The 16,833-nt window shown below is 42.9% G+C and overlaps 1 protein-coding gene across 13 annotated transcripts in view; it reads left to right on the forward strand.

Moving 5' to 3' along the window:
* The window catches only part of nrxn1a (neurexin 1a), a 2,153,831-nt gene that overhangs the window by 506,162 nt on the left and 1,630,836 nt on the right, over window positions 1-16,833 (forward strand). For 9 of the 13 annotated variants that reach the window (XM_068044956.1, XM_068044955.1, XM_068044958.1 and 6 more), the window contains one exon: window positions 13,710-13,739. The exons of the other annotated variants lie outside the window; for them this stretch is intronic. In XM_068044956.1, the coding sequence (XP_067901057.1) occupies window positions 13,710-13,739 (30 nt within the window). The remainder of the gene's footprint in view (window positions 1-13,709; window positions 13,740-16,833) is intronic. 13 annotated transcript variants of the gene reach the window in all.

The following is a 16,833-nucleotide window of genomic DNA, read 5'->3' on the forward strand; positions in this document are numbered from 1 at the left end:
AAATCCCAGTCGACATTCAACAATAGGTGTCAATAGCCATTTAATTAGTTCATTTGGCTACCTGCTGCTTGTGGGCTGCACCCTCTCCACCCATCCCACCTCTGAGAAAATGGCCAGAGGGCGGGATGGAATTGGCACGCTGGCCAGTGGTGCTATTTTTAGCACCCGTCCGCCTGAAACTCCTGCCCTAGTGTTGGGATGGAATTTAGGTGCAGAGTTTTCTGCCAGCACATAGTGGCACAATTGCTAAACCTTAAACCATATTTCTGTAGTAATGTGCAATCACTTCTGATTTAGTACAAGCTCTTTACTGGACTGTACGGGGACGATTTTCAACTGCTGGTTGCCCACTTTTTGTCTGTAAAACGGGCAGCTGGCAGTTCAAAATTGGGGGAGGAACCTCAGCCATCCAATTTTAATACCCCAATGCAGTTTGCCGATGAATCAATAAATAGTAGAGTAGTCTACCCACTTTAAGCAGGCAGGGTCATGTGTGAATATGCAAATCGGGGTTCTATGTCAGTTGCCGGACTCTGATTGCAATTATCAGATACAACTGGGCAGTATGTTAAAAGGGTGCACAGAGGGATAAAGAAAGTCTTGGAGCAGGGTAGTCAATGATGCAAGTCAAACTGTACCAGTACTTTAAAAGTAATGGTGTTTGTGAAGAGGTGGGAACCATAAAAGATGTTAAAGATAAAACGTTACTGAAACAGAGAATGAATGTTAATATACTAAATAATAACTTCCTTCAACTATTAATATTTGAAGGCATAAGCTACACATCCTCCTTAAAAAGTGATAATCGAAATATAATGATTCCATCTAAAATGGGCTCAAAGTCAGAGGACCTGCTGCTGCATGACCACTCAAAATAGCCACTGGGAGAACCAAATTACAATATTTATTGAATTCAATTTTACAAGTTACCATGACGGGATTTGAATTCATGAGCCCAGTACTATTACCGTAAGGTTAGCATATAATTTCCAGAGTATTATAAGAGTTAGCAGAGGAGATTTGTGAGGCACTCACCATCATCATGAGGGAGCTCATGGATGCTGGGAAGACAGAAATTGATTAGAAACAAGCAACCTTTTTCAAAAAGGATAACTAGCCAAAAGCAAGCAAGTATAGACCCATTAATATTTAATATTGTGTAAAATGATAGAATCGTTTATAGGGAAGAAACTTGAACAGTAATTATAAAAAAATAAGCTTAGTAATTAGTAGTCAACTCGGATGTAGAGGGAGGAGAAGATGCTATATGAACCTTCACTTTTATGAGGAACCGACATCCCAAGTAGATCTTGGCAAACTCTATGGCATTAATGTACTTCGCTTGATATTTGACAGAGTTTCACATGAAAGCCTGTGATATTTATGGTAAATTGTGACAATTGATTAAAACAAAGTGGGTACTTGTTAGAGACATTGGCTGAGAAATTTGATTCCGTAGCACCCAGTTTATGGATCTACGGGTGAGGTTTTGCCTCTAAAATGGCATTTGTGCTGCGGAGAAATGTATCTGGTGCTCGCCACACCATATGCCATTTCAGTGAGGACGTTAGCGCATAGGATAAGCAGATTAGGGAGGTGAACATGTAGCTGAAGGAGTGGTGTGGGAAAGAGTGTTTCCATTTCATAGGTCACTGGCACCAGTATTGGGACAGGAAGAACGTGTAATGTTGGGATGGGCTCTACCAGAACTTGACTGTGACCATGGTTATAGTGGAAAGGATAAATAGAGCAGTCACAAGGACTTTAAACTCGGAAGTGGGGTGGGAGGGAGCTTGAAAAGGTAGTATAGCTAATAGTTCAAAAACAAAAGAAAGGGAAGAGATCCATGACCTTTGCTCCATGACCTTTTGGTCAGCTATGTGGCCTTGTCCAATCTGCACCTTCTCCTTTGTTATCTCTTGCCCCACCCCCACCTCACTTGCTTATAACCTGTGACATTTTTAACATTTGTCAGTTCCGAAGAAGGGTCACTGACCCGAAATGTTAACTCTGCTTCTCTTTCCATAGATGCTGCCAGACCTGCTGAGTGGTTCCAGCATTTCTTGTTTTTATTTCAGATTTCCAGCATCCGCAGTATTTTGCTTTTATTATAGAAAGGGAAGAGAGTAGAGTAACGGTGTGAAATTGTGCTTTAGGCTTCTACGGAAGGCCCGCCTAATTTATTGCCAATCAGGCACTTACCTGGACAGCGGTGGGCCTTCCATAGGATTTACGACCCCGTCACCAGAGATTCTAGCCTTGGAGAGCTTCCGGCCAATCAGAGGCTGGCAGCTGCAGCACCACTGCAGAGGCGGTGGGTGCTGCTGTAGCTGCAGCGACAAGGCACTGAGGGGCAGCCCTGGAACTAGGTTCAAGGTAGGTCAGGGTGGAGGTTGGGGTTGGGGGGGAGGGCGTAGGGGGCGGTTGGCAGCAAGGGCAGGGCATGGCCCTCAGCGGGCCTTCCCCCTTTCCTGATGCCGGGTGCCTCATTCAGGCATTAAGTGCCTTTGAACAAGCCCCCCCCCCCGCCCCCCCCACCCACCGTCCCCCCACCCCCCCAGAGCCATGAAGCAGTCCACACGGTTTTTCATGTCGTGCTACCTGTGTGGTGACAGGGCTACCCGCCACACGGGTAATTGCGGCTGTGGAGAGAAGCGGCCTTTATTTGGAGGTTAATTACCCAGTTAAGGGCTGCAATTCTCAGCGGGGCAGGAAAGCCGTTCACAGGCCTACCCACCCCTTGACTAAATTTTGGCAGCAGCAGGATGATGGCGACCACCATGCCATCCGATTTTATGGTCTTCCCGCCTCCAAACCTCCTGCGGGGCAGAGGATAAAATTCCACCCAAAGGGTTGAATTATGAGAAGAGATTACACAAACTGGGGTTGCATTCCCTGGAATTTAGAAGGTTAAGGTGTGATTTGATTGAAGTTTTCAAGATATTAAGGGGAACAGGTAGGGTAGATAAAGAGAAAATATTTCCACTGGTTGGGGAGTCTAGGACTAGAGGGGATAGTCTATAAATTACAGCCAAACTTTTCGGGAGTGAAATTCGGGAACACTCAACACATAAAGGGTGATAGAAATTTGGAACTCTCTGCCACAAACAGCAATTGATGCTATATCAGTTGTTGATTTAAAATCTGAGGTTGAATGATTTTTGTCAACCAAATATATTATGGGATATGGGGCAAAGGTGGCTCTATGAAGTTAGGTTGCAGATCAGCCATGATCTCATTGAATGGTGGAACAGGCTCGAGCGCTGAATGGCCTACTCCGATGCCTATGTTCCTATATCTTCCCAAAGTAGAGGAGACCGTAGTGTGAGGAGCGCATACAACCTACTAAACCAGCAGAAATGCAGGTAAATCACCATTAAGCCAGTAATTAAGGGTCAGATTTTGCTATAGCAGAGTATCTCATGGCATTTGCTCTTGGCTAGAGTTGCCCCTGCACTCTTCACAGAATCACAGAATAATACAGTGCAGAAGAGGCCCTTCGGCCCATCGAGTCTGCACCGATGCATTAAAGACACCTGACCTGTCTACCGAATCCCATTTGCCAGCACTTGGCCCATAGCCTTGAATGTTATGATGTGCCAAGTGCTCATCCAGGTACTTTTTAAAGGATGTGAGGCAACCCGCCTCTACTACCCTCCCAGGCAGTGCATTCCAGACTGTCACCACCCTCTGGGTAAAAAAATTCTTCCTCAAATCCCCCTTAAACCTCCTGCCCCTCACCTTAAACTTGTCCCCTAGTAACTGACCCTTCAACTAATGGGAACAGCTGCTCCCTATCCACCCTGTCCATGCCCCTCATAATCTTGTACACCTCGATTAGGTCACCCCTCAGTCTTCTCTGCTCCAGCGAAAACAACCCAAGCCTTTCCAACCTCTCTTCATAGCTTAAATGTTCCATCCCAGGCACCATCCTGGTGAATCGCTTCTGCACCCCCTCCAGTGCAATCACATCCTTCCTATAAGGTGGCGACCAGAATTGCACACAGTACTCCAGCTGTGGCCTTATCAAAGTTCTATACAACTCCAACATGACCTCCCTGCTTTTTTAATCTATGCCTCGAATGATAAAGGCAAGTGTCCCATATGACTTTTTCACCCCCCTATTAACATAGAACAAAGAACAAAGAAAATTACAGCACAGGAACAGGCCCTTTGGCCCTCCAAGCCTACGCCGATCCAAATCCTCTATCTAAACCTGTCACCTATTTTCTAAGGGTCTGTATCTCTTTACTTCCTGCCCATTCATGTATCTGTCTAGATACATCTTAAAAGACGCTATCGTGCCCGCGTCTACCACCTCCGCTGGCAATGCGTTCCATGCACCCACCACCCTCTGCGTAAAGAACTTTCCACGCATATCCCCCCTAAACTTTTCCCCTTTCACTTTGAACTCGTGTCCCCTTGTAATTGAATCCCCCACTCTGGGAAAAAGCTTCTTGCTATCCAACCTGTCTATACCTCTCATGATTTTGTACACCTTAATCAGGTCCCCCCTCAACCTCCGTCTTTCTAATGAAAATAATCCTAATCTACTCAACCTCTCCTCATAGCTAGCGCCCTCCATACCAGGCAACATCCTGGTGAACCTCCTCTGCACCCTCTCCAAAGCATCCACATCCTTTTGGTAATGTGGTGACCAGAACTGCACGCAGTATTCCAAATGTGGCCGAACCAAAGACCTATACAACTGTAACATGACCTGCCAACTCTTGTACTCAATACCCCGTCCGATGAAGGAAAGCATGCCGTATGCCTTCTTGACCACTCTATTGACCTGCGTTGCCACCTTCAGGGAACAATGGACCTGAACACCCAAATCTCTCTGTACATAACCTGCCCTTCTGCCTTCAGAGATCTATGGACAAACAGGCCAAGGTCCCTTTGTTCCTCGGAACTTCCCAGTGTCAGGCCATTCATTGAATACTTCCATGTCACATTACTCCTTCCAAAGTGTATCACCTCACACTTTTCAGGGTTAAATGCCATCTGCCACTTTTCTGCCCGTTTGACCATCCTGTCTATATCTTCCTGTAACTCAAGACACTCAACCTCACTGTTAACCACTCGGCCAATTTTTGTGTCATCCGCGAACTTACTGATCCTACCCCCCCACATAGTCATCTATGTCGTTTATATAAATGACAAACAATAGGGGACCCAGAACAGATCCCTGTGGTACGTCACTGGACACTGGCTTCCAGTCACTAAAACAGCCATCTGTCATCACTCTCTGTCTCCTACAGAGAAGCCAATTTTGAATCCACCTTATCAAGTTAGAATATAGTACATCAATGTCCAGGATAGAGCTTGTTGGCCATATTTATTTACTAGTTAAATAATACACAGAAACAGAAAACACAGCAGAATAGACAATGAAACAGAACAGTACTTAAAAACAATGAAAACAGAATCAAGCCATACAAGGTTATTATACACTTTGTAGATATTAAGGTAAATTTTACTCGTAAAGAGCTCCATGCAACAGCGTTGCATTATTGAAAATTCAGACATGGAAGTTAATTGATAGATATTCATCCATTATTTCTAATGGCTATGAAATCATGTGGGCCACAGACTGAATGCACTTGGCTCTGCAACTGAATTCCCAATTTGTACTGCTATCACCAGAAACTCTGCTCCAGGAATGTTAAACTTTAAAATTTATGCCTGTGGTTTTTACAATATCTAACAATGTTATTTTTCAATTAAGTTGCATGATTTGATGTAACAGTAAGCATTGAACTAACAAAGAAGCTCAATTTAAGACAAATGCCATGCAGCACATCATGTGTATTAGTCACACATTCCTCCCAGAGACATAGATGCCATATTTGAAACTCAGATTTGCTCTAACTAACTGAAATCACAAAAGAAAAAGTAATTTCCCTATTTTCAGCATCTTTTTTCTCTTAAGAGAATGTTGAGGGTGGGGAATGTGGCCCACCAGACTCAAAAGGATTGTGGAGTTCTTTACTAACTGTGGAATGCTGCAGATGAGAGATTATTTCATGGGACAGATTGCTGCAGTTTTAAGACACACATGAAGTCCATATTTTGTAGTTGGCAACAGGAGTAAGCCATTCATCCATTCAGTAAAGGCTACAAGTAGATCACCCATCAATCTTCTAAATTCAATGAAATACAAACAAAGTTTATGCAAACTGCCCACGTTAATGCTTTAAGCCCTGAAATCATTCTAGTGAATCACTGTTCTGTCCCTCAGTCAGTGCATCTTTCTGCAATGTGGTGCCTAAAACTAAACACAGTACTCCAGTTGGGTTATGACCAAGACTCCATACAACTGAATCATAACCTCCTCCTTATTCTCTTTCAATCCCCTTTAAATAAAGGCCCTTTTGATTACTTTTTTGTATCTATTTGTATGTATGCACATGGACACCCAAATTACTTTGCTCCTCCAAAGCTTTTTGTCTCTTGCCATTACAAAGGTATTCCAATTTTCCTTTCATGGATCTAAAGTGGATTACGTCATACTTCCAAATATTGATCCATCTGCCATGGTTTTGCCCACTCACTTAGTCTGCCTATGTCCCTTTGTAACTTCCTGCTCCCATCTACATTACAAAGTGTGCCTCCCAACTTTTATTGCTGATTGTTTTATGATGTACTAATTGTAAAATAATTTAATTTTGTTGATTATTTCAATTTTTACCTTATCGTCACTGTTTTTGCTTTTACTTCTAAATTAACCAGAATTTTTGCCAGTGATAAAGTAGTCCCTGGTTTTAAAAAAAAGTTAATCAGAGAAATATAAATAATGATCACATATTCATGGATAAAATATCAAAATTAGTTTTGATAGTTTCCTCAACCAAATACAAAGATGACAACCATCTGAGCTTCCATGGCAGCTGTGGAATCTGTTTGGAGAAGTTCAATGACAGTGGACACCACTGTCATATTGTTGGAACTGACCATTCAGTCCATGTTGCACAATAAGGTTTGAAGCCTTGACTCAAGTTGAAGCTTGACTGCTTTGTATTCTGTGACATTGTGTACAAGCTCGCTGGCAGGCTGCCCAATGTACCCTAGAATTTCCCAGTGTTTGGGCCTTTAAAGTCAGCATCTGAGTCCACTACAACGGAGCTAGTAAGCAATCTTACCCTCCGGAAAGCTGGCACCTGTGATATCCGATCTCCCTGTCCTAGTTCCTGCACACTTGTGCCCATTGATTAACCACCTGAGGACGCATCCTCTAGACTAACCTCGAAAATACACGTGGTGCCACTATCTGAGTTGGTGTCTGAGATTGACTGATGCTGCATCATCAGGATGGCTGACCTTTTCCTGAAGTGGCAGAGGCATCTCCACACCTTCAGCACCTGAAATGAAAGAGGGGGACAAGGGGTTAGCTGTTAGCATGAAGAGCGAGTAGTAGAGGAGTGGCTGGTGACAGGGGTTAACTTTGGTGTGAAGAGGGAGTAGATAGAGGAGTGGCTGGTGAAAGTATCTACAGTTTGTTATGCAGAGTGTGTAGAGTGAGATAGAAGGGGAAAAGAAGATAAGGCATGATGAAGTCCTGTGCATTGTCACCTCCAGCATTGCCTGTTGCCACAGCAATGACCCTGCCTCTGTTTGTGATGGTCAGCATGCTTTCTTCAAGGGAGGAAAGGGTTTGCAGGCAAAGTTGAACTCCTCCGCTGGCAGCTTCCTGGATTTGTGCATGTCTTTCTGCTGCAAGAAAGAAGGAAATGTCTATTGCCAGTCTTGTGGATGTCTGTTCAAGAGGCGTGTGTCTATCATTGGTCAAATACTGGTGTGCAGTGAGTAAGATATGAGGTGGGAGGTGTGCAGAAGTAAGGGATGGAATATTGATGAGTCTGTAAGTATGAGAAGGAGCTGTCGTGAAGTGTGGTGCATTGATTGAAGAAAAGTGAAGGGAAGTGGAAGAGGGGAATTGTGAGTCTTGTGAGTAGTGAAGCTGGAGGCGGTAGAGGTGTGATCAGAGAGTAAGGGAGCGGCATTTCAGAATTCTTTCAGAATTGTAGCCATGTACTGGAACCTAATCTCTTGGATTATTCTCCTGTCCAATGTCTTCTCAATGGCAGTGAAGGTGTTGGCTGGTGTGCTTTCTGCCTCTTGGTGGGAACAGATTCTCCCTTCTCTTGCCCATTGCCTGAACCAGGGCCTTCAACACTACCTCCAAGAACCTGGGTGCACAATCTGCAGTCCTATCAGTCATTTGTGTATTCAGAAATCTCCTTCTGCAGCAAGAGTCTACTTGCATTTTACTAGGTGCTAACTGCTTTTAAGTGGTGTCAGAGCCACCTGATTTCCAGCCTCCCCTAAACCGGCATGCAGCCAATGAATAGCACGGATAACACTGACTGCTCATTTGACTCACTATGATAAGCTTGCATCACAGATATTATGTGTTCCCAATTACAATGAAAATTATCTTACGGGATATCTATCTTCATTGCTTTCCTCCCTCGGCCTCTGTATCGAACGATTTCTCATCCTCGGTGGTTTCAAGCTCAATCTCAACATGTCATGCTCTCTCCCCTGTGAGTTCACTGCTCTCTTGTTCTCCCTAAATTTACCCTCCATGTAAACTCCCCAGCCCATATTCAGGGCCACCCCCTCGACCTTGTCTTCTCACGTGACTTTGCTAGTTCCATCATATCAATCACAGATAAGACCATTTCTTGTATCACTCTCCACCAAGAGCCCCTTGCATGCCCAACCTTACCTCCTTCTGTATTCATCCCTGGAAAAAAGCTAGCCCCAAATTTTCAAAATTCCCACTGTTTAGCCTTTGGCCTTCTATTTGCCACAACGGGGTGGATTTTCCTTCTGGGGCCAGGAACTCAATGTTGGGAGAACCTTTGGGTCCTGACCCCGTACCATGTCAGAATTAGACCCCGATGCGCTTTTTCAGTGCTTGGCCAATTAATGGCCAGAGGATGCACTCACTGTCACATTAAAGACGGCGGGTGGGCTCCCGAGGCTGCAGGGCCAATGGTAGGCCCACCAGCAAGGACATATCTACAGCCCCACTGTCAGTGGGAGCTGCCAACATACATAGGAGAGAGAGAGGGTGCCTCCATCTTGAGGCGCCCTCTGAATACTTGTTTAAAATATAAAAATAGAAAGAGGCTATAATTGCCAGGCCATCCTCGTGGAAGGGGAACCCTTCCACAGGGCAGCCTGTGGCCACAGCTGTGGCCATCATGGTATGGTGGCTGTGGGCCCAAGGTTTAAAAAGCCCACTGGAGCACTGGAGCCCTGGCTTGCTGCCAGGAGGACACCTCCTCTCACTGACCGTGTTTTGGCCACCGCAGGGGGCCCGTTTGCTGACTGGAAAATTTTAGTCAGCACAGGAGAGGATCCTTAATCTGCGTCTTAATTACCTTTATTGGAAAGTGGCAGATAGCTGTTCTGCCCCCGACCTGGCCTTTTTGAAAATGGCTCAGGAGCAGAACCATATCAGCAAACTGGCACTCAGACTGATGGTGGGAAATTCCAGGCCCACCTACTTCCTATCCCACCCCCATCAGTCTTCGAAAATCTGGCCCATTTTTCTGCATCTACTGATATGCTCAATTGCCCCCTTACCTTCACCCTTGATGCCCTATTCCTCAATAAAACCTTTACTCTCTCTCACCCTGCACGTTTCCCCTCTGCTCCCTTCAGTCCAAGGGATACAGACTTGAAAGGATTTGGTGGAAAACTGGTGTAGCCATCCAAGGCCAGATCTGGCTGGACCATACAAAACACTATTGAGTCTTGCTCTTGTTGCTAAAATTGCTCACTGTTCCAGGATCATCCTAGAATGCAAAGATAACACCTGGCTTCTTTTCTCTACTGCAAACCATCTTCTTAAACCGTTTTCCCCTCTTCTCCAGCCTCACCTTCAACAAGTGCAAGGAGCTCATGGACTTTTGTCACTAAGATCATGACCATCTGATCAGCTGCCTCTGCCACGTCCCTCCCACTAGCCCACTGGGGCGAACTTACTCTAAAGCTCCCCCATGCCCTAGCCCCGAACTCATGTTATTCTTGTGTTTCTTTTCTATCTCCCGTCATGCCCTCTCTGGGATCATCTTGCTCATGAGACCCACTATTTGCTCCCTCAACCCTATTCCCACTTCACTATTGACCATCCAGCTTCCCCACCTGGTCCCTATGTTTGCAGATATTGTTAACAGTTCTCTCTCTCCAGGTGTTGTCCCTCTGTGCTTTAAGTCTTCCATCATCACCCCCTATTCAAAAAAAATAACCTTTGACCCCACTGTCCTTGCAAGCTACCATTCCATCTCCAATCTCCCTTTCCTCTCCAAAGTTCTGCATGTTGTTGCCTTCCAAACCCATACCCAACTTACCCAGAACTTTGTGTTTGAATCCTTCCAATCAGTTTTCCATCTCTGCCACAGTACCAAAACAGCTCTTATCAAAGTCACAAATGACATCCTATGTGACTGTGGCAAAGGTAAACTTTTCCTCCCATCCTTCTTGACCTGTCTGCAGCCTTTGGCACAGTTAACCATACCATCTTCCTCCAACATCACTCCCCTGTCGTCTAGTTGCGTGGGACTGCTCTCATCTGGTTCCATTCTTATCTATCAAATAATATTCTCAGTAGCTTTTCTTCCTGCTACCATACTATTATCTTTGGTATCCCCCAAGATCTATCCATGGCTCCCTCCTATTTCTTACCTACATGCTGCCTTTCGGTGACATCATCCAAAGTACAGAATTAGTTTTCACATATATGCCAACAACACGCATCTCTACCTCATCACCACCTCCGTCATCTCCTCTACTGTTGCTAAATAATCAAACTGCTTCCAGTACTAGAAGAGCAGAAATTTACTCCCAATTAAATATTGGTAAGATTGAAGCCATTGTTTTCGGTCCCCTCTGCAAACTCCATTTCCTACTTCAGATCCCATCCCTCTCCTTGGTAACAGTCTGAGATTAAACCAGTCTTTTTGCAACCTTGGTGTCATATTTGACCTGAGATGAGCTTCTGACCACATATTCGCACCATCACAAAAACCACCTATTTCCACCTCCGTAACATTGTCCAACTTCCCTTCATCTGTTGCCAAAACCCTCATTCATGCCTTTGTTACCTCTAGACGTGACTATTCCTATGCACTCCTAGCTGGTCTCCCACATTCTACCCTCTGTAAACTTGAGGTCATCCAAAACTCTGCTGCTCGTGTCTTAACTTGCATAAAGTCCTGTTCACTTTTCAACCCTTGTTCTCACTGACCTACATTGGCTCTTGGTCAAGTAACATCTTGACTTTAAAATTCTCATCCTTGTTTTCAGGTTCCTTCATGGCCTTGCCCCTCCCTATCTCTGTCATCTCCTCCAGCCCAACAAACCTCCAAGATGCCTGTGCTCACTTAATTCTGGTCTCTTAAATCGCTCCACCATCAATTGTCTAGGCCTTGAGCACTGGAATTCCCTCCTTACATTCCTCCCCCTCTCTAGCTTGCTTTTCTAATTTAAGACACTCCTTAAAACCCAGCTCTTCGACCAAGCTTTTGGTCATCTGACCTAATATCTCCTTTTGTGGCTTGGTGTCATATTTTATTTTATAATGCTTCTGTGAAGCACCTTGTGACCCCTTGTTACATTAAAGCTGCTTTATAAATATAAGTTGTTGTAGTTGCCTGGGACCCCAGACCCTGTACACCTATTTACCAGCACAATTGAATTCCTAGATCAAGGTCTTTCTTAATCATAGCTATGTTGAGCTTTTGGAATTTGTTGACATTCTTTTTTGTTCTGCATTGCATGGCCTTGCTTTCTTTTGACTGTAGAAATATTTCAAAGAAAGGTTTTTAGAAAATGAGTATAGGATATAATTAATACAAGAGCAAAGAATTACAGATGCTCGCAATCTGAAATAAAAATAGAAAATGCTGCAAATGCTCAGCAGGTCTGGCAGCACGTGTGGAGAAAGAAACAGAGTTAACGTTTCATATCAATGATCTCTTGTCAGGAGTTCTGATGAAGGGTTGTCTGGCAGAATGTGCTGAAAACGTGTTTCGCTTAATCTACCACCCGACTCTGCAAATCTTGGTGCGCTTAGCAGTTGCTGCTGAAGACAGATACAAGTCGGCGCTTGTACAGGGATATGCTTCCCTCACCCCAGTCCTGCCAGCTTTTTAGGGCCGGTTTCTACTGAAGAAAGCCTCTTCTCCACTGTTGTTAAGGAGCTATCCATAAAAGAGAAAAGATAAAAAGATGATCACTATAATAAAATCATACAACAGAACTCAGAAAATTAGTTTACTCATGAGTAGTGCTGACGGAGTACTTGTCTTTTTCTCTGAATGCAGATCTTTTTTTTCCAAATTATTGAATACTTTTTTTGCTGTGTTTATTTTTGGCAAAAGATTTGTTACATGTTAAAGAAATGCTTTAAGCATGTTATTTATTGGGAAGCAACAAAATAAAACAGCCACGCACATCAAAGCAATTCTGGTCGAAGTTGGAAACTAGCAAAATTCATATATCTGTTCATATGTTTGTTGCAGTTTGTGTTAAAATAATAAAGCATGACATGGAAATTGTGGGAAATTAGTTGTGGAAACTGGTTAGTAATTTGACACAAATGAGAACATAAGCATTTAGTTTCTGCTTTATGGACACAAATATTACTTGTGGGAAAAAAATTGAAGCTGCAGTGTGTTAAAATGAAATGTTTGCTGAATTGAATGTAAAATAAAAGGAAAAGTTAAAACTATGAATATTTGCACTCACCTATAAAAGCATAGAGGGTCAAAGTGCAGCAAGAGGATATTTGGCCCATTGTGTCTGTGCTGACTTTGTGCTAGAACAGCTCAAAACTGCTCACACTGCTCTGCCATCTCCTCATAGCCCTGTGTATTTTCTCTGGTTCAAATATTTAATCAATTTTTCTCCTTAAAAGACACAATTGTGTCTGTCTCAACTCTGCCTGTGGTAAAAAAAACATTCAAATCTCTTTCCTCACTCATTAACAACCATATCACAGAATTGTTACATACAGTGTAGAAGGAGACCATTCGGCCCATTGTGTCTGCACCAGCTCTCCAAATGAGCAATTCACTTAGTGCCATCCCCCTGCCTTCTCCCCGTAACCCTGCACATTCTTCCTTTTCATATAACAGTCTAATTCCCTTTTGAATGTATCAATTGAACCTTCCTCCACCACATTCTCAGACAGCGCATTCAAGACCTTAACCACTCTCTGCGTGAAGAAGATTTTCCTCATGTTGCTTTTAATTCTCTTACCCATTACTTTAAATCTGTGCCCTCTCGTTCTCGATCCTTTCATGAGTGGGGACAGTTTCTCCCTGTCTACTCTGTCCAGATCATTCATGGTTTTGAATACCTCTATCAGATCACCTCTCAGTCTTCTCTTCTCCAAGGAAAACAGTCCCAACTTCTCCAATCTATCTTCATAACTGAAGTTCCTCATCCCTGGAACCATTCTCTGAACAGGAATAGACGATCAAAATATTTCATAATTTTAGCAACATCTATTAAACCTTGAAATGAAAATAAATCAGAGAAATCCCTCCAGAGTTAAGTATTTAAAATCCATAATACTCTTTCAATTCCCTTCTCTTTTAAAGCAGTTGTTTACTTTTGTGTATGATATTGTGATAAGACACTGAAAATTCAGCAAGGATTAACTAGTTAAGATTTTCTTCATTCCCAAGGAGTTATCTCTAGCAACATCTACAGGACTGGTAAGTTGTCTGTTTAAGATTTTCTTCCTTGTGTTTGAAATTTCTTTAATAGTACAATGTTGTTTCTCTAACATGAAAATTGCTGTTATTTATTTGCTTCTTAAATGCAAGGCTGCTAATCATATTATCATTGCACTGCACATTGGGGACTGAAAGTAGTTATTTATTTATTTAAAGCTGCATCTTTCATACTTTCTAAATGTTCGAATGGGAGGGAGGGGGACAGGCTCCTCGGGAGCTTCAGTTTGGGAGAAAGTAAATCAAGTGTTTTTGCAAATGATACTGAAAATGTGTTTTGAGTCATTTTTTGAATGTTTGGTGATATTACTGGTTAACATTTTATTCATTTAACAAATGTAAGAAATATGGTAGTCTGAGTTTTAAACTTTGATACATACTTGCTGCAAGTTACTTTGCTTCGTAATAGAATTATACCAAATTTAATTTGGCTGTTGTGAGTGGTATGTAATAGTACAACAGGGTTAGGTATAGTTAAAGCCTCATTGAAGAGCCAGAAAATTATGGATTTTCACAGCAGGATCTGAACATTTTATGGTGAATTGTCAATTTTAAATTAATATGTATATTTATTTATCCACTGTGGATGAGTTTGTGTTGCCATTTCATGGCTGGGATGCCAGAATTTGGGTGCCCCTGCAATCTGAATAGGGAGCTGTTAAGAGCGTGGTGAAGAAATAGGGAAAACAAGTGTGTGTGTGAAGAATAATGGTACAGGAATAGAGGGAGAGTGTAGGTTTGATTGTGAGGCTGTTCTTTTATTCTGGAGAGCAAGGAGATCCCTGTCCCTTTAAAGATGGGGATCCAGCCCCCATGAGTTGCCGGCCAATCAGAGGGCCAGCAGCTCAACAGTGTCGACAGCACCACCGACAGAGTTGGCCACTGCCGGTACTGAAGAGGCCTTGGACAGCTGGAACCCCAGACCAGAGCAAAGTGAGGCGGGGTCACCAGGGCTAGTCCGGAAGGCCCCAGTAAGGGAGATTGAGGGTAATCCTGCAGTCCAGAGGGAGGGGGGGAGGGTCCTGTCGTCAGCCTATCCCACCCCCAGTAAGATTGCTTGGCGACAGAGAGGCAATGGATTCCCCCGCCACCTGTCACAATTCTCCATGCCCCCCACCCCCTTCTCCGTCTCCTGCCCACCTCAGGGGGCCCATAAAATCCGGCTCAATGAAAGAGTGTAATATACAACAGGTGTTCAAGTCCCAATTATTAAAGAACTGATTCATGTGATGGTGGAATTATTGATTTGATCATGTAATATATTTTCAAAAGCATTGACACTGTACAGATTGGAAGAGAAGCCAGAGGTAGTGGTATATACCATATTAATAATATGCACAGTATATTACATCAAAATGTCCACGCACATTGATTAAATATAAGTAGATGCAACGATGCAACAGTGTGCAAATGGGGATCTGTGTTTATTTACTCATGGTTTATAATCTCCTCACAGAACAAGGCAATCCACCAGCTGCATCCCCACTTAAAAGCAGGCATTAGCACAGATACACACGCTGTGGGAGAAATGAATAGTTATGTTGAAGAAAAACCACAGGGTAAGGCAACAAACAGTGGGGAGGAAGGAATAGCAGTGGCTGGAGATGATTGAGCATCATGTGGTTTGGAGTGGAGGTTCAGTATGTTTAGTAGTCCCACTGAGTTTTAAGGCGCTGCAAACCTAAGTGGGCCTGCTTCCTAATAGAAGCAGCAACAGCACAAATAGAGAAGTAATTTTCTTTATTGAATGCAATATTGAAAAGCAGTTTCACTCGTATAAGAGCACAACACTCAGATCTCTCCCACATGAATGCTGCCATGGACCAATAGTTGGCGCAGTTTAGTCTGTCATTGTGTGGATAGCAACACCATTTGCTTTGCAGTGGTGAACTTGTTTAAATCAGCCATAGGTTACCTTTGCTGCTGTAAAGGCTTTGGCGGTAGCACTTAAAAGTGCATCCACTTGCTTGGAAAATAGTTACAGAAAACCATGTTGAAGGATTCTGAAACCTCATAAAATCCCTCTACTCTCAGTTTACAAAGATCAATGGGTGTTGAGGAGAGATGCCCTGCATTGGTGGCATGCCAAGTGGCATCCATCTCGGTAGCAGTTTTGTGCCATTACATAGCTCAGCAGAAGAGGCAGCAGATCCTAATCTATAGTTACTGAACTTACTGTGACTCCAGCGACAAAGACCACTAACATTGATGTGGGTCTACCAGCTGAAGTAAGGAACATTCGCAACCAACACATAACGAACAAATACAGCAGCAAAACATATCAAACCCATGTACATCCAGCACTGCACAATTTAATCAAATGGAAAGGGGGAAAAAAGCTGTAAATGTTTGAAGTACACAACAGTTCCGTCAGCATTTTGAATGGCCTCTTTTTGTGCCATAACTTTTCTATGGTTCTATTTGTAAAGATAAGATTATGTTCGTCTTCTGATGAAGAGGCTGCACCCAAAACATTATTCTGCTGTTTCTCTTTTCAGATCTTGATGGATTTGCTCTGTATTTCAAGCTTTTTTAAAATTTTGTTTTTAGTAAATTGAATTGTCTTAGAATATATAGTCTGCCATATATAGTTTGAAATCAAACAAAATGGCCGATTCCTGAGATGTCCCCATAAATTCCTGGCAAGTCTCTGGTATATTAGTAGGACACGCATTTCTCACTAAGTTCATGTATAGCCTAGAATAAAATGTGCACATTTCAATTTGATTGTTGAACAGTTGAATACTGAGGGTGATTATTTTTAACCACCTTTTAGATATTAAGTTGATGTTTTTCTCCTTTTTCATTATATTTTTTATTTCTTTTGTTGAATGTTAGTTACTCCCAGTGCGGCATCCAACATAGATAACACTTCCCTTTGACAATTCACCCCACTTTGCTCAACAGATTTTATTTTGCTAGGATTAACAAGTTTGAGAACATTAGACAATAAGTGCCCAAAATGACAAATCATTGACATCAATACTGACAAAAAACAAGCTTTTTTGTCACAACAATTCTGCTTGTGTTAATCCCATTTGTTTTTCTTGTCACTTAATATCATTGTAATATCTGA

This window comes from Heterodontus francisci, chromosome 13 (assembly GCF_036365525.1).
Source record: "Heterodontus francisci isolate sHetFra1 chromosome 13, sHetFra1.hap1, whole genome shotgun sequence".
Taxonomy (NCBI): Eukaryota; Metazoa; Chordata; class Chondrichthyes; order Heterodontiformes; family Heterodontidae; genus Heterodontus; species Heterodontus francisci.